We start from the raw sequence: 22296 nt of genomic DNA on the forward strand, positions 1-22296 counted from the left end.
GCTCAACCACTTGCTCTACGTCCACTCCCCAGAAGCATTCAGATTTTTGTTAAAGTATTTAGTCCCAGATTTACAAATGAAGTAAACTCAGAGCAAAGACCTTCATAAGTCACCAGTATGCTCAGGGAATGTGGGAATGTTACACATACACATATGCATAAACACAAAAAGGTTTCTTGATTTCCCTATGGTTAAATATTGGATTGCAGCAACCTTCCCCCTATTCTTAGGATTGTTTCCTACCCTAAGTCTGATCTTGTATGTGTGATATTTGAGGGTGAAGGGATGTGAATGTCATTGTCTTTAATGATTAATAATAATACCACAATTCATTGTAGGGCTTTGCCTCAGGTATATTTTAAAGAACAAATGAAAGAACATTTGACATTTGAAAGAGTCACAAATGCCAAAGAGTAATATACTTTGGATTATAAATAATAGTGGCTAGTAAATGAATTCAGGACCTTCACAATGGTTTGACTCTCCCTTTGCTATACAATTTGTATTCTAGGACTGCATCTATAGTAGATTAGTAATTCAAGTGAAACAGGTTGTGGTCAATAAATTCTGGTTCAACTAAGATTTAACTCTTTGCTGATTATTGATAGTAGAGAAATGTCACCCAGTTGCCTGGAGTTGTAGGCTAAGTTTGTGGAGCAGACTGGTAGACTAGGGGAGGGGGAGTCAGATTGCCTGGGTTGGAATCCTGACTCCAGCACTGGCTTCACCAGCTACACAGTCAGACCTTTGGCAGGTGACTTAACCACTCTGTCTTAGTTTTCTTCTCTGTAAAATGAGGGTAATAACAAGACGTTCTTCATGAGCTATTAGGATTAAAAGATAATACATTCAAAGTACTTGGCACAGTGTCTGGCATATGTTACATGTTAGTTCTTACTATGAATTGATAATAATGTGTTACCCAAGGCAAACTAATTCAGAGAAACTTTTGATGGGATTTCAATATTTTATACAAATGAAAGGCTTTTAATATGGCATTCAGATTAATATAATTTTCATAAATCATGACTAAAGAATATAAGTGCTTATTACAAAAAATCAATTGGCTAAGTAGATTTTTAAGAAGGTTTACTTTTTTCTTTTCTTTTTGTGTGTTGTGTGTACAGCATGGCAATTATTTACGGAGTGTTCTCTGCTTCAAATTTGATCACACCATCTGTGGTTGCCATTGTAGGACCTCAGCTCTCTATGTTTGCTAGTGGTTTATTTTACAGGTGAGTAGTATGCTCTTTTTTCATTCATCTAATTAGAACACTTTCAGCATCTTTCAGCCACAACTTTTAACATAAATTTGTGGATTTGTATTGAATAAAATGTGGGTAATTTGGCTGTCTGCTTCAGAATGGTTTTAATTTGTGGCTCAGGGATACGTGTTGTTTCAGTGTGCTGGAATTGTATATGGCAGCTTTTGTTTTACTTTTAAAAATGATATCCACAATCTCCTTTCAAGAGGGTTGAAGAGAACTTCCCATGAAATAATTTGGGCTCTCGAACTACAGTCCTGTTGCTTGCTAAGCTATTGGCAAAGGTCAATTGCAAACCTTCATTTACTCTCTGACTTTACATGGTTGAAATGATAAATTAAGAAATGAGTAGGCTGCATTTGTCCCTTATATCAAAACTGGAGAGGTCCTGTACAGGTTGAATTTTAGAAGAAGAGAACCCTCAAAATTGATTCCTAGAAGGCATAATTGGCATTCTATTTCAGGTATTGTTTGACTATAATGCACTGACCTGTTATATTTTAGCATGTACATTGCCGTTTTTATCCAGCCTTTCCCATGGTCCTTCTACACAGCCTCTGTTTTCATTGGAATCGCAGCTGCTGGTAAGCATTTTGATTGTCTTTTCACTCCATTTTATTTTCTGGGCTTAACTGAAAGTATCATTATGTGTTGAGAATGTAAAACTAATTTCATTACTTTGATAAACTTTTGGTTTGAATTTTAGTGCTTTGGACAGCCCAAGGAAATTGCCTGACAATAAATTCAGATGAGCACACCATTGGGAGAAACAGTGGAATTTTCTGGGCACTCTTACAGTCTAGGTAATAATACTTTTGGAGCTAAATCTTTGCTTTGGTATTTGTTACATCATTTTTTTAGATCTTTGTTTTGTTGCTAGTTCACTTCTTCCATGTTACATGACTTAAGTTCCTAGCTGCATATGGTATAGATTCAAAATTTTATAGAATACTTGCAATTCCTTCTTTTTTTAATTTTTTTTAAAAAAATTAATTGATTTATTTCTCTCCCTTTCCCCCACCTCAGTTTTCTGCTCTCTGTGTCCATTCGCTGTGTGTTCTTTGTCCACTTGTATTCTTGTCAGCGGCACGGGGAATCTGTTTTCTGTTTGTTGCGTCATCTTGTTGCGTCAGCTCTCCGTGTGTGTGGCGCCATTCCTGGGCAGGCCGCGCTTTTTTCGTGTGGGGCATCTCTCCTTATGGGGCGCACTCCTTGCGCATGGGGCTCCCCTACACAGGGGACACCCCTGTGTGGCACGGCACTCCTTGTGCACATCAGCACTGTGCGTGGGTCAGCTCACACATGGGTCAGGAGGCCCTGGGTTTGAACCTTGGACCCTCCATGTGGTAGGCGGACTCTCTATCCTTTGAGCCAAATCTGCTTCCCCACAATTCCTTCTTGAAACTAGTAAATAGTAAATTCAAAATAATATTAGCCACGATTTATTTAGCATCAGAGTCATAATTCTTTACTTAATTTTATTTAATTCTCATGATAACCTTGTGAGGTTAGAAGTATTACCTGCATTCCACAGAGAAGTTAGGTGATTTATCTAATTTGAACCACTGTTATCTGGACTCCAAAGGCCATGCCCTTCCGCCTGACTTGCAGGATCTGAAAGCTACTAACAAAGATACTCAGATTCAGAAATGAGATTAAATATATCAATACCCCATGATAGGGAAACGGACTTGGCCCAGTGGTTAGGGCGTCCGTCTACCACATGGGAGGTCCGTGGTTCAAACCCCGGGCTTCCTTGACCCGTGTGGAGCTGGCCCATGCGCAGTGCTGATGCGCACAAGGAGTGCAGTGCCACGCAGGGGTGTTCCCCGCGTAGGGGAGCCCCACGCGCAAGGAGTGCACCCGTAAGGAGAGCCGCCCAGCGCGAAAGAAAGTGCAGCCTGCCCAGGAATGGCGCTGCCCACACTTCCCGTGCCGCTGACGACAACAGAAGCGGACAAAGAAACAAGACGCAGCAAATAGACACAGAGAACAGACAACCGACAACCGGGGGAGGGGGGAGAATTAAATAAATAAATAAAAATCTTAAAAAAAAAAATACCCCATGATATAGCATATTATATGTTTCCCAACTAAAAACAAAAACAGTCATTCTGCTCATGACTGCTGGATTTCAGGAATCTGTTCTGAGGATTTATGTTCATGGATCTTGCCTAAAATATTGGTGTGTATAAGGCTTAACAAATACAAATGTTTAGTTTTAAGGGATGGTATATTAAGAAATAGGGCTAAAAAAAAGAGAAAAAAGAATAAAAAATGTCTTTAAAATTTTTGAAAAAAGAAACAGGGCTGTAAAGAGAATGAATCTTCCCTTACGAAAGTATGCTATATAAAATATTAGAAGAAGAAAATTAAATCATAGTTTAAAAAAATAGGTTTTTTAAAATTTAGTATCTTAAATGTAGCATACGCTTGTTTCCAAAGAGTAATTTCCAGACTTTCAATAAATCACATGTTTCAAAGTGAGTCAAGTCTTCTCTGAAGGACGGTTCTGAATCAGGTTACTGTCACATGGAAGGAGACTAAATTCCATCTGGGTCAATTACGTTTTTCAGGAAGAGTTAGGGTGAAGTTGAGACTTAAATAACCTAGGGAAGGCAGATAGATACTTTGAAAATTGTAGGTCTTTCTCTCTCTCTTCTTAAACAAATAATAGAAATAGTTGTTTAAACCATAAATATTAAAATAATTTTCCAATATTTTCTCCTGCCTTTTCTTCCCCCAGCTTGTTCTTTGGAAATCTCTACATATATTTTGCCTGGCAAGGGAAAACTCAAATATCAGGTTTGTTTTTTTTCCACTTTGCTTTATTTAGGGACATTCAAAACAAAATAGCAGTTCCATAAAATTACTCATTATTGCTTTGTTCAAATGTTGTTCTAATGAACCTTGGTATCTTAAGTCCTCTCAGAGTTTACCATATAGTAACTTTTCCCTTGGATTATGTTACTAAGCTAGGATTATATTGTGTGACTATGCTTCAGGTAGCATCTCAGCATGTGGGAGAGGGTTTGGCTGTGTACCAGTCAGTTGCTAGAAGATGTGAATGCTTTCACGTCTTTGATGAAAAGAACATAATTAAGTTCTTGTGTTGTTATTCTTTGGATTTAGTATTTCTCTAAAAGAAAGACAAAAGTAGAGGTGTCATATTTACCTGATGTAGTAAAGTAAAAGTTTAATGAAGTAGTGCTTGAGGTTTATAAACAACCTCTGAACCTGATACTAATTCTGGAGTTCTTGTATGGGCAATGCTATCTACTTTCTTCTGTTTGTTTGTTTTTCCCCAGAGAGCGATCGAAGAACAGTGTTTATTGCCCTGACAGTGATAAGCCTGGTGGGGACAGTTCTTTTCTTTCTCATTAGGAAACCAGATTCTGAAAATGTCCTGGGTGAAGATGAGTCCTCTGATGACCAGGACATGGAAGTCAATGAGTAAGAAGTTTGGGAAACATTTATTCTTATTTTATTATTATTTTTAAGAGGTACTGGGGATGGAACCCAGAACCTAGTACCTGCGAATCAGGCACTCAACCACCAAACTAAACCCACTCCCCTCTTTTATTTTTACGTATATTTTGAATAGATCTAGTCTGGAGATGACTAGCTTCTTTAGCCTTAACTGACAGCAGATACTCTCTATTGTTTACCATGTGCAAATAGGAGGGAAAACTTTTAAAGCAAATTAGAAAAGGAAATAGATAAAGGGGTACAATTGGGGAGGACAAAGGAAAAGGTAGAAACAGGTAGGGAAGGCTGTGAAAAAGTTACCGGGAGATTTCAGTCTCATCCCAGTTTTGCCACTGATGAATTGTGTGACCCTGGACAGGGTTACAGTGGCAGAGGTCCCCCTAATTTTTCTAGGCCTCTGTTTACTCATTCAATTCAGCGAATGTCCTATGAGTTTTTATATGCAAGGATGTGGGCATATGGAGTCAAACAGAAAAGTCTTTGCCTTTGGGTGCTGTTTCTCCGCTGTGGTATGAGAGAGGGGCAGGGGTGTCATAAATGAACTTTGGACACCTCCAATGCTTTTGCCCATGGTACCTGGTTCTTGCTGTAACCTTTTCAGGTGGTTTTCCCCAAAGCAGTCTGAAAGGGGAGACACGTATATAGCCCCGTAGTTTTCTAAAAATTGTAAACTACCTTGAGCACGTTTTAGTTGTAAGTAACACTATTTCAGACATCACAGTATCTCTGTAGATAAAATCTTGATTGAGGAAGAGGAAATGAGAAACTAATATTTGCCACCTTTGTTTTGCTTTTTTCTATGAGTTGATATATTGTAAAGTTTGCCTTATAACACTTTATCTATTGTTAACACTTTGGCATTGAGTTTTCTATAATGTCTTATTAATCCAAAAAGGACCTATAGTTCTCTAGTCATAGGATGAAGTAAGCAAACAAAATTTGGACTGCGTTTATTTAAAGCAAAAAAGAGGTGTTACTTGGGTTTGAAAAAACAAAAACAAAAAATGTGTATATATATATATATAGGTCACAACCAATAGAAGTTGGGCAAGGTGTAAGAAGATGAATACCACAAATTCAACAAAAATTAAATATTCATTTAACATATTTTAGGTGTGCCTTGAAGAACACTATAGCCCCTTCTCTGATTTCTAGGACCTTCACTGCCGAGGGGAGGAGAGAGCCAAGGGGTTACATAAGACTTAGGGTAGTCCTAAGGAACACCCAGCTTTTGTAGCATTCGTTCTTACTGACTTGTCTCCCAAATTTGAAGCTTCAGTGTCCTTATTCTACACATAGCACCAGCTCCGTGCCAGCACTCTTATAAACCATAGGAATATAGCTCAAAGCAAGGGCCAAGAAGGGTGAGAAGGAGCGCAATGTGAAAAGGAGGGAAGGCACAGCCCTGGGCTGTCGATGGCCATTGCCAAGGCCATGAGGTGGAATGGAGCCTGGTAGGCTCCAGAGATGGAAAAGCCTGGTGGGCTCAGCACTGGGGGGATGTAGGAGCATCTGCATATGCAGGGGTTAGATTATGTAAGGTCGTGGAGGAGTTTGGATTTTATTCTTGACTGGAAGCCATTGAGGGAGTAAGTGGGCTCTAGTTTTAAAAGATTCCTTTTGGCTGCTTTATAGAAAATGATTTAAAGATGCAAAAAGGCAGCTCTGTCCTCTGTCTCAAGTGCTTAATTTGCTCTCTGAGGTCCTGATGGCTGGGTGATCTCTAAGCGTTCTTTGGGGGACTGGTCTCTGTCTCTCGATTCACCTAACCTTCCCTTCTTCCTTCCCCCTTTATTTGAGGGTCTAAATGTGGCAGGCATTGTGTGGTGGCTGCTGTATTGAACAAAACACACAGAAATTCCTGCAGGGAAACGGACTTGGCCCAGTGGTTAGGGCGTCCGTCTACCACATGGGAGGTCCACGGTTCAAACCCCGGGCCTCCTTGACCCGTGAGCAGCTGGCCCATGCGCAGTGCTGATGCACTCAAGGAGTGCCGCGCCATGCAGGGGTGTCCCCCGCGTAGGGGAGCCCCATGTGCAAGGAGTGCGCCCTGTAAGGAGAGCCGCTCAGCGCGAAAGAAAGTGCAGCCCACCTAAGAATGGCGCCACCCACATGGAGAGCTGACACAACAAGATGACGCAACAAAAAGAGGCATAGATTCCTGTGCCGCCGACAGTAACAGAAGCGGACAAAGAAACAAGACACAGCAAATAGACACAGAGAACAGACAACCAGGGTGAGGGGAGAAATAAATAAATAAATAACTCTTTAAAAAAAAAAAAAAGAAATTCCTGCACTCTTCGAGCTTATTTTTCTAGTGAAGGAGCAGAGAAACAGGAAAAATATGTGTTTTTCTGAAAACAATTTTCTTAAGGTAGTAATCACATAACATCAAATTCACTCATTTAATGTGTACTATTCATTCATTGGCTTTTAGCATATTCACAAATTTATGTAACCATCACCACAGTCTTCTAGAACATTTTCATTATCCCGAAAAAGGAGCCCCATACCCCTGAGCCAACTGATATTTTAAGTAGTAGAAAAATACTGCAGAGAAGGGATGTAGAAGAGTGGGTTTTGGGGGCAGGGAGTGAGGTTGGTGCTGGGATTGCAATGATAGTTACCAAAGATGGCTGAGAAGGTCACATTTAAGCAAGGCCTGTAAGAGGCGAGGGGACAGGTGGTGGGTGGGTGTCTAAGAGAAGGGCTTTCCAGCCAGTGGGAACCCCAAGGGCCAAGTGCCTGAAGAAGCAGCATTCCCCGTTTGTTCCAGGGGGGCACTGTGACCTGAGCAGAGTGTGGCAGGAAGCAGAGAGGTAACCAGGGTTCAGGGTACCCAGGGCCTTGTCAGTCCTAAAAAGATTTTGATGTTTACGCGGAGTGAGATGGGAAGCCAGTGGAGGGTCTTGAGTGAAGGCTGACAGTGTTAACTTCACCTTCACTTGCAGGACCTGGGGTTGTCTTATTTGAGACTTCTTGTACTAGAAATGGCTTCCTTTTACTCTCTCACTGAATTGAATCGGGGGTGATTTGCAGCAATTGATTGTATTTTAATTGATTGTATAAATCAGTTCCTACTTATTTAGGACCTGAAGGGTAAAATATTGGATCTCTAAATCAGATCTTCTCCAAGTTCAAGATGAGGTTACTACCAATTAACGGAGACTGAATAGCATTTGCTTCCAGGAACGCATTCATTTTTGTGGTGAGGAAAAAAGTTTTCCTATTGGTTAGAATGTACTCCTTTTATTTGTATCAGTGATTTATTTATTTCTTAAGTGAACTGGATCTCCATTACATTTTTATTTTTTGTTCTTTGAAAACAGTGTCATTTAAGAATAAAGGATAAGTAGACTTGGCTGGCAGGTTAATAGATGGGATCTTTAAAAAGCATTTTCTCACCATAACCTTATAGCAGCTACACTTCAAGTATGTTATCTCATTTAATCCTTATTAAAATCCCTCAAATTCACAAAACCCCTATTTTACAAATGGGGAAACTCAGGGAGATGAACAATTTGTCTATAATCACACAATTAATAAGTGGCAAAATCAGGATTCAAACCCAGACTCTTACTGCGAAGCCTGTGTTTTTAACTGGTAGAACATACTGCATCCCAGCCACATAATGGCCAGCTGTAAACATTTTAAGCAGTTTGAAAGCTGAAGAACTTGCTTTTTATGTAGTCAGGGTGCTGGCAAATTGAGTACCCAGAAATTTGTTTTTACTGTTTGAAAATAGCAGGGTAGAAAACATTTCTCTCCTTCCTGAAGCATCACACCTGGAAAGGACACATGAATATGTGCAATAAATTCCACATAAAAGATTTGTTTCCCATTGTTAAGACCAAAGAGCCACCTGGGTGGCACTTGAACGAGTTCTCTGAAGCAAGGGAAACGTTGAAGCAAGGAGCATGGAGGGACAGTAGGAATATTTGCTAGACCATGTAGAGGACAGAGCTTCTGCAAACTTAAATGAAAATGTGATATTGTATTTTTGTTCTCTGTTCAATTTTCAGAAGGGATAAAACAACCTTTTCTTTCTTTCTTTTTTTAAATCAGGTCTGCCCAGAGCAATATGACAAAGGCAGTAGATGCATTTAGTAAGTATTTTCTGTATCTGAAATGCAAGAACTGTTCAGGAACAACTTCGGCATTTGCCTTTCCCCTTTTCCCTGGTAACTTTGGATTGACGATAGTCCAGTATTTTCATTTTTCCAGGTACGCTGCTCTGAAATGTGTTCACCTTCTCAGTAAATGTCTGTCACGTGGGTGGGTGTGAGGGATGGGTGGTCATAGACCCCCCCAATCTATGTGGGTATAGGAGGGAGATGTGAAGAGGCTGCAAAGAACTGAGGTTATCTCTAGAGTTGGGAGTTTACTGGGAGGGTAATTGAGGAAGTAAAGACAGATGGGACCATTTCCTTTGGACCCTGAAGAGCATATTTCTTCTCACTTCTCAGAACAGCTTGTGAGAACAGTCATCCTCATTTAGTGAGAGGATTCTCACAGCTTTTCTAGGAGTATTCACAGTATACACCTGTCATTTTCTCCATTTTACAGAAGAGAATACAGAGGCCTAGAGAAATTCCCCGATTTACCCAAGGTCAACCAGCTAGCACATGGCTGAGCAGGGATTTTAGCACAAACTGTCTGACACACAGAAACAGCAATTCTTAATACAGTCATTCTGGGGTTTCTAAAGAAACAGGCAGCATGGCTTCTATTCCAGGGAGGCCTGATACTGGCCAATTCTTTGCTTCTACCAAATGCTCATGTTGCTTCTTCATTTTCCTGTGAGAGAGTGACTAAATTACTCTTTTTTTAATTAATTTATCCACCCCGCCCCCCCCCCCCCCCCCCGTTGCTCTCTGTGTCTCCCAAATGGGAAGCAGCTTTGAGGGGCCCCATTCTTTCAGTAAGTTCATTGTTTCCTGATATCCTGTAGTTTTTTCTCTGTATTTTCCTTCATCTCATTAAGAATATTGAAGACTGTGTTTTTAAAGTCTTTGTCTTACTGGGCAAAGTGTAGTTCACAGACTGGTCATCTTTGTTGATATTTTCTGGATTTGTATCCTCTGCCTTCGGATGGGCCATCATTTCCTGTTTCTTTGTCTTGTAAGCCTTCGTTGCATACTGTACAACAAAGTGTTCACTTGTTAAGTCTGGGATTTATTCCTTGAGATTCTTTTTTTTTTTTTAAAAGATTTATTTATTTATTTATTTCTCTCCCTTCCCCCCGCCTCCCCGGTTGTCTGTTCTCTGTGTCTATTTGCTGCGTCTTCTTTGTCCACTTCTGTTGTTGTCAGTGGCACGGGAATCTGTGTTTCTTTTTACTGCATCATCTCGTGCCATTTCTCCGTGTGGGCAGTGCCATTCTTAGGCAGGTTGCACTTTCTTTGGTGCTGGGCGGCTCTCCTTACACTGTGCATGGGCCAGCTCCATACAGGTCAAGGAGGCCCGGGGTTTGAACCGTGGACCTCCCATGTGGTAGACGGACACCCTAACCACTGGGCCAAGTCCGCCGCCCTATTCCTTGAGATTCTGTTTCTTGCGCATGTAACCAGCTGGTGATATGACAGAGATATTCTGAGTGTCAGCACTCCTAGCAGGAAGGTGTGCCCAAGGCGAAGGCCAAGCGCAGGGTCCTCCCTGTCTTTTCTGGGCCTGTGTCTTGTCCTGGGCTTGTGCTTGCTCATGGCCTTAAGAGTTCCATTCTTTACAGGAGTTTGAATGTTCCCTCTACTTTCGCTCCCTCTACTTCCCAGGAGTAGTAGCTGTCCACCTCAATTATTTCTTTTTTTTTTTTTTAAGATTTATTTTATTTCTTTCAACCCCCCGTCCCCCTGTTGACTGCTCTTTTGTGTCCATTCGCCGTGTGTTCTTCTGTGTCTGCTTGCATTCTTGGTGGCACTGGGAATCTGTGTCTCTTTTTGTTGGGTCATCTTGCTGCGTCAGCTCTCCGTGTGTGCAGCGTCACTCCTTTTTTCATGCAGGGTAGCTCTCCTTGTGGGGTGTACTCCTTGTGCGTGGAGCTCCCTATGTGGGGGACACCCCTGCATGGCATGCAATTCCTTGCGTGCGGTAGCACTGCGCATGGGCCAGCTCACCACACAGGCCAGGAGGCCCTGGGTTTGAACGCTGGACCTCCTATATGGTAGGGGCCAGAGATCACTGTGCCTGCCATAAGAGTGGGGGCTGGGTGACAGTAACTGCTGCACTTAGAGAGCAGTTTACTGGTCTTTACCGTAAGGAACCAGCCCTTTCCTCCCGCTCCTCCCTGAGTGCTTGCTGTACCCTGTTCGGTTGGATTCCAGAGTTTTTGGAATAGTTGATTCAGGCAGTTCTTGCCTGTTTCACAATTGTTCTGGTGTAGGGACTGACTCCTGGAGCTTCTACTCCTGCCATCTTCCCACAATCTGGAATTTGTTTTTGTAACAAACAGAAAACAGAAAGCATCCAAAAAGCCTGGGAGGAGATCATTAAGGTGTTGATTATGCTATGACAGCTTTATTGAGATAATTCACATACCATAAAATTCACCCAGTTAAAGTGTACAATTCAGTGGTTTTTTGTATTCACAGAGTTGTGCAACCATCACCACAATCTATTTTAGAACATTTTCATCATCCCAAAACCAAACCCCATACCCATTTGTAGTTACCCGCCTTTACCCACCAAAGCTCCCACCCCCCAGCCTCCCAGCCCTAGGCAACCACATATCTACTTTCTGTTTCTATAGATTTACATATTCCAGACATTTCCTATAAATGGATCTTACAATATGTGGTCTTTAGTGGCTGGCTTCTCAGCATAATGGCTGCAAGTTTCTTCCATATTGTGTAGATATTAGGACTAATGCCACTATGAATATTGGTGTACAGGTTTTTGTTTGGACCTGTGTTTTCATTTCTCTTGGGTGTATACCTAGGTGTGGAATTGCCTGGTCATATGATATCTTTATGTTTAATCTTTGGAGGAACCTGCTAGACTGTTTTCCAAAGTGTCTGCACCATTTTACATCCCCACTGGCAATATATGAGGGTTCCAGTGTCTCCACATCCTCGCCAACGTGTGTGTCTTTTTGCCATAGCCATCCCAGTGGGTGTGAAGTAGTGTCTTCACTGTGGTTTCGATACGCATTTCCCTGATGGCTAATGATGTGGAGCATGTCTTCATGTGCTTATCGGCCATTTGTATATATCCACCTTTAAAGAAAGGTTTGGACATTTTGCCCATTTTTAAATTGTTTTGTCTTTTTAATATTGAGTTGTAAAAGTTCTTTATATATGCTAGCTCAAAGTTCCTTGCATATATATGATAAGCAAATATTTTCTCTCATTTTGTAGGTTTTTATTCCACTTTCTCAGTAGTGTCCTCTGAAGTACAAATATTTTTTATTTTGATGAAGTCAAATTAATTTTTTTCTTGTGTTTTTGCTTTTGGTCATGAAGATTTACTCCTAAGAGTTTTATGGTTTTAGCTCTTTTTTTTTTTAAAAGATTTATTTTTATTTATTTCTCTTATCCCCCCCCAATTGTCTGTTCTCTGTGTCCATTTACTGTGTGTTCTTTTTTGTCCATTTCTGTTGTTGTCAGTGGCACAGGAATCTTTGTCTCTTTTAGTTGCATCATCTTGCTGCGTCAGTTCTCCGTGTGTGCAGTGCCATTCCTGGGCTGGCTGAACTTTCTTTTGCGCTGGGCAGCTCTCCTTATGGGGTGCACTCCTTGCGCGTGGGGCTCCCCTACGCGGGGGACACCCCTGAGTGGCACGGCACTCCTTGCGCGCATCAGCGCTGCGCATGGGCCAGCTCCACATGAGTCAAGGAGGCCCGGGGTTTGAACCGCGGACCTCCCATGTGGTAGACAGACGCCCTAACCACTGGGGCAAGTCCGTTTCCCGTATAGTTTTAGCTCTTATGTTGAGTTTCACAATCCATTTTGAGCTCTGTTTTGTATATGGTATTAAAAAGGGATCCAACATCATTCTTTTGCACATGGGTATATAGTCGTTCCAGCATCATTTGTTGAAAAGACCATTCTTTTCCCATTGAATTATCTTGGCCATTCTTTCTGAGGCTTAGTTGTTAATGTGAGGGTTTATTTCTAGGCATAGATCTATAATTATGCCAGTACTATGGTGTAATGATTATTTTAAGTTTTGAAATCAGAATGTGTGGGTCTTCCAACTTTTTTTTTACAAGATTGTTTTGACTGTCGTATATCCCTTGAATTTCCATACGAACAGTAGGATTGGCTTATCAATTTTTGCAAACAGATTGTGTACTAAGTTTTCTTTTTGTTATCTAAATCCTCTGTTCTAAAACAAACCTGCTTTGTAGTAAGTTTTCTTAATTAAAAATTGTTGTTTTAAACTTTGATATTTTTTTCTGGAAATACATGGAAATGACTGTGAAAATATCTTATTACATTTATTCTTAATATATTTCAGTGAAATTAGATGAAAAAAGTATCCTCTTTTGCATATAGAGACAATGAGGGCAGGATGTTTTTGACTTATGTAAGTTTTGTGATTAGCAGTGGACTAAGAATTAAAACCTGGACCCACTAGTATGTTAGATAATAGTGGTCCTTAAATTATGAAATGTGAGCATGTTCAAAAAGACAGCTAATTTAAAATGCATTGTTTTTAGAAATACATTTTCCACTGCAGATTTCAACTAGACAGAACAGTGTAAAAACAGATATTAAAGTGATCACAGTAATAAATCAATATGCAAAATTAACCGTTCAGCCTTCAGATCCACACTTGGCAGTCTGGGAAGTGGTGCCCTCACTTCTTGTGGTTAAAAAGCTACCCCAGTGATTCTAGTCTTGAGTCTAGTCTGAAAGCTGTCCCATGGTAATTCCTTAGGGAAGTTAGCATTTGCCAGATGTGGGCTCTCTTGTATTTCTTTTATTGTATTTCTTGACATATTCTTTTGTTTTGTTTCATTCTCTCTCCTGCTCCCTTTTCCTGTTGCTTAAGAGCTAGAGAATGTGTTGGAGAAGGTACACTTCTAGAATAGCTTTAAGCAGTTGAAATAAATATTTTATTTATAGGGCCAATTTAGTTCATCCCTTATGCATTTTAATGTGAATCATTAACTCTGTCTCAGTATATTAGCTTACAGGCATTACTGACAAGGAGCATTTTGGTTGAGGAAATACTTTAGAGTTTTTATTTGATTGATTCAAATTCAGCTAAGTACTCCTAATTTTTTTCTTTTTTTGCAGAAAAGTCTCTGAAGTTGTGTGTCACCAAAGAGATGCTCTTTCTTAGTATAACCACTGCTTATACAGGTGATGGAATTCACGACTGTTTTGTTTTCCTATTGCTGCATAATGACAATAAGGGTTTAAAACAACAGCCATATTATTATTGCTCAGAATTTTGTAAACTGACTTGGACTTAGCAGGGTGGTCTCAGTCGGGATCTCTTCTTGCTACCATCGGTTCTTGCTGTGGCTAGAACTTCCGTGATAGTTTTGTTCCCATGTCTTGTGCCTTGATGGAGTCGGTGGCTAGGCTGGGTCTCGCTCTCCCCATGTAGTCCCTGGGCCTCAGCCCGTCTGGGTGATCCTCCCTGCCTGCTCCCCTCTTTGTGACCCGGCAGGGTAGCCAGGCTTCTTACACAGTGGCTAAGCGCTCCTCAAGGAACAAAAGGGGAAACTCCCAGGCTTTGCTTAAAGCTTAAGTCTGGGACAGGCCAGGCATCAACTCCTCTGCGTTCTGCTGGTTAAAGCAAGTCAGAGGGCCAGCCCCATTCAGAGAGGGAGGATCCAACACTAAGCCATGGAAACCGGGAGGCAAGATTCATGTGGACCATTCTTGGAAACTAGTTCCCCTAAATACATAGTCATCTTAGGGCATCCTGGGGCACTGCAGAAAATAACCATGAATGGTTCTCTATAACATGACTTGGATTAAGGTAATATCCACTCTGTGGTATGCTAATATAATGTGGTAATGGATGGAACACTGAGGGCTTAAGAACTTCTCATCAGGAAATCGATTTAGATCCTTTCAGAGGTGCTGCAATATGCCACTTATGACTTCGGTCTTTATGTGCCTCATAGGTACAACATATTTTTGGGAGAAATAGAATAAGCATTAAACATGTTTGTAAGTCTTAATTAAGGTTTTGTTCCGTTAAGGAACCAAAGTTCTCTACTGCTTTACCCTTATTTATATGTTGGGATTCTCTTTCCCTAGGAAAAAAGGTTGAATTTAGGCATTCTGCTGCCTTTAAGCAACCGTGGAGAATATAGATTTCCCTTCTCTGGGATAGTGAGCACTCTAGTCCTTAACCAGTTTATGTTAATTAGCCCTGTGCCCTTCCGCCTGCCACACACACAGAGATGACAGTTTTTAACATGGTATCTATGTTTATTTGAGTTGTATATTTTTATCTCAAATGTGCTGCGACTAGGAGAGTGGATATAGTTTAGTGGTTGAGCGCCTGCCTCTGCCATACAAGGTCCTGGGTCCAATCCTCAGTACCTCCTAAAAAAAGAAAAGAAATGTGCTGCAACTGTGGCTGATACCATTTCGTCAGTTTTGCAGCATAAAATTATACTCTGCTTGGGTAGTCATATTTCAGCCTGAAAGAATTAGGAATTTTATCTTGTGTATATAACTTAAATACTGCTAGTCATGTAGAAAAAATAGGAAAAGGAGAATGTGAATGTATAATTAATTTAAATCTTATTTTTTTCCTAAAGGTTTGGAATTGACTTTCTTCTCTGGTGTATATGGAACGTGCATTGGTGCTGTAAATAAGTTTGGAACAGAAGAGAAAAGTCTCATCGGACTTTCTGGCATTTTCATAGGCATTGGAGAAATTTTAGGTTGGTTATAAAAAAAAAGACTTTGCATTTTAAAAAAATCAACTTGTTATAGCTATATTGGCGCTTTTACATGTATTTCACTTCTCTGTCCTTAAATTTCTTCTATTTCCTCTGCTTGTTTTCACCCAAGCCAGTATCTTTTTCTATTATCACTATTCTAATTAAATTATAAAACATTTGTCAAGTAATTTACAGACAAAACCATAAATAAGAAAACATGTAGCCTTTCCCCGATTTTCCCCTTGATATACTTAGAGTGTATTGGAATTCCTTTCTTTCTGTTTTTTTTCTTTTTTAAATATTTATTTTTTTATTAGAGAAATTGTGAGCATTCAAAACAATCATGCGTAATGTGCAGAATTCTCACACATCACCTGTCCACCAATACCTTGCATTGTTGTGGAGCATTTGTTACAGATTATGAAAGAACATCATCAGACTATTACCATTAACTATGGTCCATTAACTTACATTTGGTATATTTTTCTATACACCCCCATTATTGATTTTATGTATTAATATTGTACTTTTGCTGTAGTTTATGAGAGAACACTCAGATTTGTACTGTTAACCACAGTTCATCTTCTACCACATGGTTCACTATGTTACACAGTCCCATGCCTTGTTAGAATCTATCCGAAGCGTACACTCAGTGGCTCTCATTTTCTTCACAGAGTTGTGCTGTCATCACCTCAATCTTTCTGGTTTTGTTTTCAACAAAGGTTTGTTAAATACCTGACATAGATTGGATATTAGATTAGGAGGACTTGATTTAAAAATATTTATTGTGTGTCATTGTATGAACAAAGCAAACAAAATTCTCTGCCCACATGGAGCTTATTTTCTTGTGGAAGAACACAGACAATAAAAAAACATAGGGAACATAAAATGTTGGTCAGTGATAGGATATGGAGAAAGCAGGCTTTGTTTTTTTGTTCTCTGGTTTATTGCCAACACCTGGAAAGCACCTTGCATCTATTAGGCCTTCAATAAATAATTAAATATGCTGGAAAAAGTGAGATTTTGAACATGTTGAAGTGCCAAGAAGGTATCCAAGTGGAGATGTGTCCAGTGGGAAATGCAGGGTGGCTGCTCAGAAGGACATGTGTTCTAGAGATTCGTTGTGGGAGTCGTCGGCCTGTAAGTGGTGGGCGAAGCCATGGCCAAGGATGAGATCAGGCAGGGAGAATCTGCTGGTAAATGGTCATTTAGTCTCTGCCTGTAGACTGCCAGTGTGGGGAAACTCACTGTACCATTTAGTAGGAGCTTGTTTCATTGTTTTTTTTATTTGCTATTTTACAAGAAATTGTGAAACTAAAAATGGTACAAGAAATACCTGGGTATCCTTTACAGGATGTATTCACCTATTGTTAACATTTTACCCTATTTACTCTCTCATTTGTTCTCACTCTTGCTCTCTGTGACTCTCTCTCTCGAATATGTGTTTATGATTTTTTTCTGAATTGCTTGGTAAGTTATATACGTCATGGCCCTTTACCCCCAAATATTTCCATATATATTTTCTAAGAATAAGAGTATTCTTTTACATTCTACAGTACACTTATGAACTTCGACATTTTATATTGCTACAATAATCTACTGTACATCTTATAGTGTCCTTTATAGCATCTTTTCCCATCCCTGTACAAGTTTCATTCTTGGGTCAGGTACTATATTTGTTTATTGTGCCTCTGTAGCCTGTAATCTGGAACATTTCCACAGTTTGTCTTTTATGATATTGACATTTTTAAATACAGTACTTCTCACCCCCAATGTTTTGTAACCATGTAAGACATGGTATCTCAGTATCATTTTTATTTGCATTTCTCTTATGAATGAAGCTGAGCATTGTGTATGCATGTGTGAATTTTCTGTTCATGTCTTTCCCCCCATTTTTCTATAAGATTTGTAGTACTTTTCTCAACTTTTAAAAGTTTTTTATAAAATTAAGGGTTTGTTGGCCCTTTTCCTGTGCTATATTTTGTGGATATTTTCTCCTATTTATCTTTATCTTTAGACTTTGCTTATAGTGCTTTTTTGCCCTTTTTTTTTTTTTTGCTGAATTCTGCCTGTTTTTAATTTTCATGTCATATTTACTGATCTTTTATTTTTATTGCCTCTGGGTTTTGAGTTATAGTTAGAAAGCTTTTCCTAATACTGAGATTAAGGAGGAATTTAGCCCATATTCCAATATTTGTACAGTATAATTGTATTTTTTATATTTAGATCTCTGATTTACTTAGAATTTGTTCTTGTGTGTGGTATGAGGAATGTATCTAATTCTATTTTTTCCAAATTTTCCAGTTGTCTCAACACCATTTATTAAGAAACACTATATTTGCCTCCGTGATTTGGGACACCACCTTTATCATATACTCGATTTTTGTATGTAAGTGATTCTGTCTCTGGGTTTTCTCTTCCATTCATTGATCTGTCTATCCGTTCATGTGCCAGTACCACACTGTTTTAATTACAGAGGTCTTTGGAGTAGGTTTTATTCTCAGGTAGGGCTACTCCCCTTTAGAGCTTCTTCTTAGTGTTTTCCTAGTTATGTTTATTTTTCCATATCGGAAAATAGAGTTCATTTAGGATCAATTTGTCTAGTTCCATAAGAAAAAAAAGTTCAGTGGAATTTTTATTGGGATCACATTAAATTTATAAATTAATTTACATCTGACATCGTGATGATCTTAAGACGCCATAACCCAGAATAGGATGGTTTTCCAATTGTTGAAGTCTGCTTTTATTGCTTTCAGGTGTGCTTTATAGTTTTTCTCATATAGGTTTTGAATATTTCTTATTAAGTCTATTCCTAAATACTTTTATCTTTTTTGTGTCTATTGCAAATGGAGTTTTCTCACTGTATCTGCTAGAGGATTGTTATTTATGTATATGGGGCTGTTGATTTGCCTATGTTAAGTTTTATATCCTACTGTCTTCTGCTTTTAAGATTTTTCTCTTTTTCAGTGGTTTTGAAGAATTTGATTAGGATATGGTTTGGTATAATTTTCTTCATGTTTCTTGTGCTTGGTGTTTATTTAGTTTCTTAACATCTATGGATTTATGGTTTTTATAAATTTGGAAAAATTTTGGCGATTATTTCTTTTTTATATATTTTCTGCAATTCTAACTCTACCTGAAATTAGGCCAAGTCCACTGGTTAAGGGGACAGTTCCCACAAGACTGCTCTCACTTCAGACACCAGCTGTGGGTTTGGGAGTTCCCAGTCCACACTCTGATCAGCTGGCTACAGATTGGGGGTTCTCACTCTCCTCAGATTTGTAATTCACAAGGAAGGAGTCAATGAAATCAGGAAGGCATGATCCTTAATTATAGGAAAAATGATACAGATAAGAAAGATCCAAAAGAAGAGACACATAGGGTGAGATCTGGGATGGTCTCAAACTCCGGTGTCTTCTTCCTGTGGAGTCAGGGTGTATCATACACCTCCCTCTTCCTTCTAAGCCTCCAGTTATGACTTGAAGTTGTCCTACAGCTCACCGGTGGATCCTTTATTGATGTTTAAAATTCTGTTTCACCTTGGGTAGTTTGGATTAGTTCACTAATCTTTTCTTCTACACATCTAATCAACTGTTAATCCTACCCAGTGTATTTTTCATCTCATACATTGTACTTTTCTTTCCACTCTAGAACTTTGATTTGGGTGTTTCTTGTGTTTTTTTTAAGTCTTCCATGTCTCCACTTAACTTTTTGAACATGTGAAATATAGTTACAATAATCATTTTAATGTGTTTGTTCATTCTCACATCTTTGACAGTTCTGGGCAGTTTTTTTTTTAATAGCTTGACTTAGATGTTCAATATAATTCACCCTTTTAAAGTGTCCGGGTTCAGTGTCTTTTAGTATATTCAGAGCATTGTGCAACCATCATCATAATCTGATTTTAGAATGTTTTTATCACTCCAAAAAGAAACCTTGGACCCATTAGCAATCATTCCCCAATTCCTTTCAATCCCCTCCCACTCCAGCTGCAGGCAACCACTAAGCTGTTTTCTCTGGACTATTACAATAGACTTCCTTGGACTCTCTGCCTCCAGCCTCATTTCCCTTAGCCCATTCTCCAGCTCTGTAGCCAGAGGGATTCCTGTGAACAACGGTTGCATGAAGGAACTTAAAGGGAAGGGGAGAACTTTAGGCTCAGGCAGGGAGCTGCCTTGATGGAGCCAGGGGATTTATGTTCTGCAGAATGGGAGATAAGGTTGCATTGGGAGGTAAGGTTTTCATTGAATGTCTGTAGCCGGGAACTTCTGAGGATGGAAATGCTGGAGGTGTGTTTCATGGGCAGCTCAATCAGGATTGCGTTAGTGGGATAATTGGGTTGCTGAGCAGGCTTTTGGTCTGGAAGCCTTTTTGAACAGTTCAAGCTCCAAGTAACCAGAGCTTGAAGTCTGCAGTGGCGATGGCAGGGAAAGGACTGTCTCCTTTCTCAGCAACTTGTCACCATGTTGCTGGTACTGGATCGTGGTAGACTAGTGAAGTGCTGCTAAGAAAGAAGTGGCTTCAACGTCCAGATGAATCTGCTTCTCTTCACATCAGCCACCTGCAGCCAGCACTGCTGTGTGCTCAGTGTTTGTGCAGCTCCCGGTGGCAGATCCTGACCTCTGAAGGTGGGTTCTTAACCCGAATGGCCAAAGTCGATTGGGCCAGTTGGGGATCATGTTGAAATGCGTGTGTGTATCTATCGTCTGTACATAGAAAATAAATGAGACTGGCTTTCTTACATAAGCAGGAAGACAATTTTCAAAGAGGAGTTTGAACAGTATTTTAAGTAAAGACAGTTTTTGGAAAAAAACTTTGTGAAATATAAAACAAAAAGTCTTGTCATTTTTAAACCAAATTTTATCTTCCTACCACCAGGATTTTTTGAAGATTAGCAGTTGTTTGGTTGTGAACAACTTTTGAGAATTATTTTTAAATGCTTACATTCTTTTGTTACTTCCTGCTAAATGTAGAAAGAATATGTTTGTTTTAAAAATCCTTTTGTAATGTTCATTTAAAAGGGCAAGAAAATATTTGTGACCTATTTTCTTGATAATTGACGGGAATGACAAGGGAAATGAGTGCTCAGGGATCCAAAGTCTCCTGAAGTCACTTCTCTCAGTTCCTCTGCTGCCTTGAGCACTTGCAGTGGGTCCTTACCACTGTGTCTTAAAGAGAGGTAGGTGTTGGCTGGAAGAAGCCCCTAGAGAAATTATGCTTATGGTGGCAAAGCTCAGAGGAGCAGCAGTTGGTGATGGCGGGTGGAGGACATGACCAGGGGGCTTTGATCAGTGTGTTATAGTTAAAATGTATAGAGATTATCTAGAAAAAAATTATCCAGCAATTCTACTTCTAGAATCTTATATAAATATATACATATCTATAATACACATATACACACATGTACACACACATTGCTCAGAGATACATATGTGGATATTCATTTGTTTGGTATCATTTGTGCTGATATAATCTAAGTATTATTAGTAGAAGAATAGTTAAATCAGATCTTGCGTGCTATCAGCCCACAAGCCAAATTCAGCCTGCCAGAATGTTTCATATGACCTGCCAGTGTTTTATAACAAAATATGAATTCGTTCTCAATTAAAAATAGGGAGATTTCAATTGAAAATTAGGACTTTCAGCCTTTTGTGCTAACACTCAGATGCTTGGCCTGTGCCCCACCAGGGACAACTGAGTGGAACTGAGCGCCTCGATTTGCCACAATTTACCCATCCAATCCCCCTGATCCCCTTATTATCTGCCCAGTACCAGGCCTTGGGGCAGTTCCCATTTATCACGGCCTTGGTTGTGGTGATTGTCTCACACCTTTTCTGGTTCTTTCATGTATGTTCTGTCCCTGGCCTCCACAGGCACACATGATGATCCCCGAGTTAAATGAATGACAGTCCAGCTATTCTATGGAGCAATGGGCAGCCATTTGAAAGAATGAGGGGGTGCCTACCCACTGACATGAAAAGAGTCTAGGGGACATGAAGTCTGAAAAAAAAGTTGCAGAGCATTTTATGTGTGTGTGTGTGCATTTTTTAAGGCAACCATTTTAAGTATTTGTGTGGAAGCATATAGAAAAGGGTCTGGGAAGGGTACTTGGCAAACTGGAGGATTTAGAGATGAAAGATGGTTTTCCCTCTTTATTCTGTATACTTTTGTCTTCTACACCACTCCCCCCACCCCCCAACAAGCCATGTTTTGTGTGTGTTGCTTTTCTACCTACAAGAGGGGAAAGAAAAAAGCTAAGTAGCTGTAGCTACTCTTTTGCTCAGGCATCTCTGGTTTGGGCTGGGAGACCATCTGTCTTATTTGAGAGAAGTGTGCTGGTCAGCCCTGCATGCCTCAGACCTGCCAGGGCTGCTTCCTCCAGGGCGTACCTGATAGTGTGTCCCTGTGGACAGGGCCCAGCTCCCTGAAGGCACAGTATTACAGTTTTTGGTGAAATGAGTTTTTATTGTTTACTACTATGCCAGTGCAGGTATTATTACATTTCCTTTGTTTTCTTTGGAGTTAATATATATTTTTAAATTATGTATATCCTCTTTCTCACCCACATATACACACCCACATTTTTTCCCACATAGCTCTCTTCATACCCATCACGGGTAGATCTCACACCTTCCAGTAGTCCACCAGTCTCTCAGTTTTCCAAGAAGTCATCAAATAGTCTGCCAGTTC

General features: G+C 39.8%; 1 protein-coding gene across 3 annotated transcripts in view; it reads left to right on the forward strand.

Annotated features, from left to right (window-relative positions):
• MFSD11 (major facilitator superfamily domain containing 11) overlaps positions 1 to 22296 on the forward strand; it is a 30541-nt gene that overhangs the window by 2106 nt on the left and 6139 nt on the right. For all 3 annotated transcript variants that reach the window (XM_058284788.2, XM_058284787.2, XM_071210825.1), the window contains 8 exons: positions 1128 to 1235; positions 1770 to 1849; positions 1972 to 2068; positions 4012 to 4070; positions 4574 to 4718; positions 8820 to 8860; positions 13994 to 14059; positions 15481 to 15606. In XM_058284788.2, the coding sequence (XP_058140771.1) occupies positions 1128 to 1235; positions 1770 to 1849; positions 1972 to 2068; positions 4012 to 4070; positions 4574 to 4718; positions 8820 to 8860; positions 13994 to 14059; positions 15481 to 15606 (722 nt within the window). The remainder of the gene's footprint in view (positions 1 to 1127; positions 1236 to 1769; positions 1850 to 1971; positions 2069 to 4011; positions 4071 to 4573; positions 4719 to 8819; positions 8861 to 13993; positions 14060 to 15480; positions 15607 to 22296) is intronic.

The sequence above is a fragment of the Dasypus novemcinctus genome, chromosome 21 (genome assembly GCF_030445035.2).
Source record: "Dasypus novemcinctus isolate mDasNov1 chromosome 21, mDasNov1.1.hap2, whole genome shotgun sequence".
Lineage (NCBI taxonomy): Eukaryota > Metazoa > Chordata > Mammalia > Cingulata > Dasypodidae > Dasypus > Dasypus novemcinctus.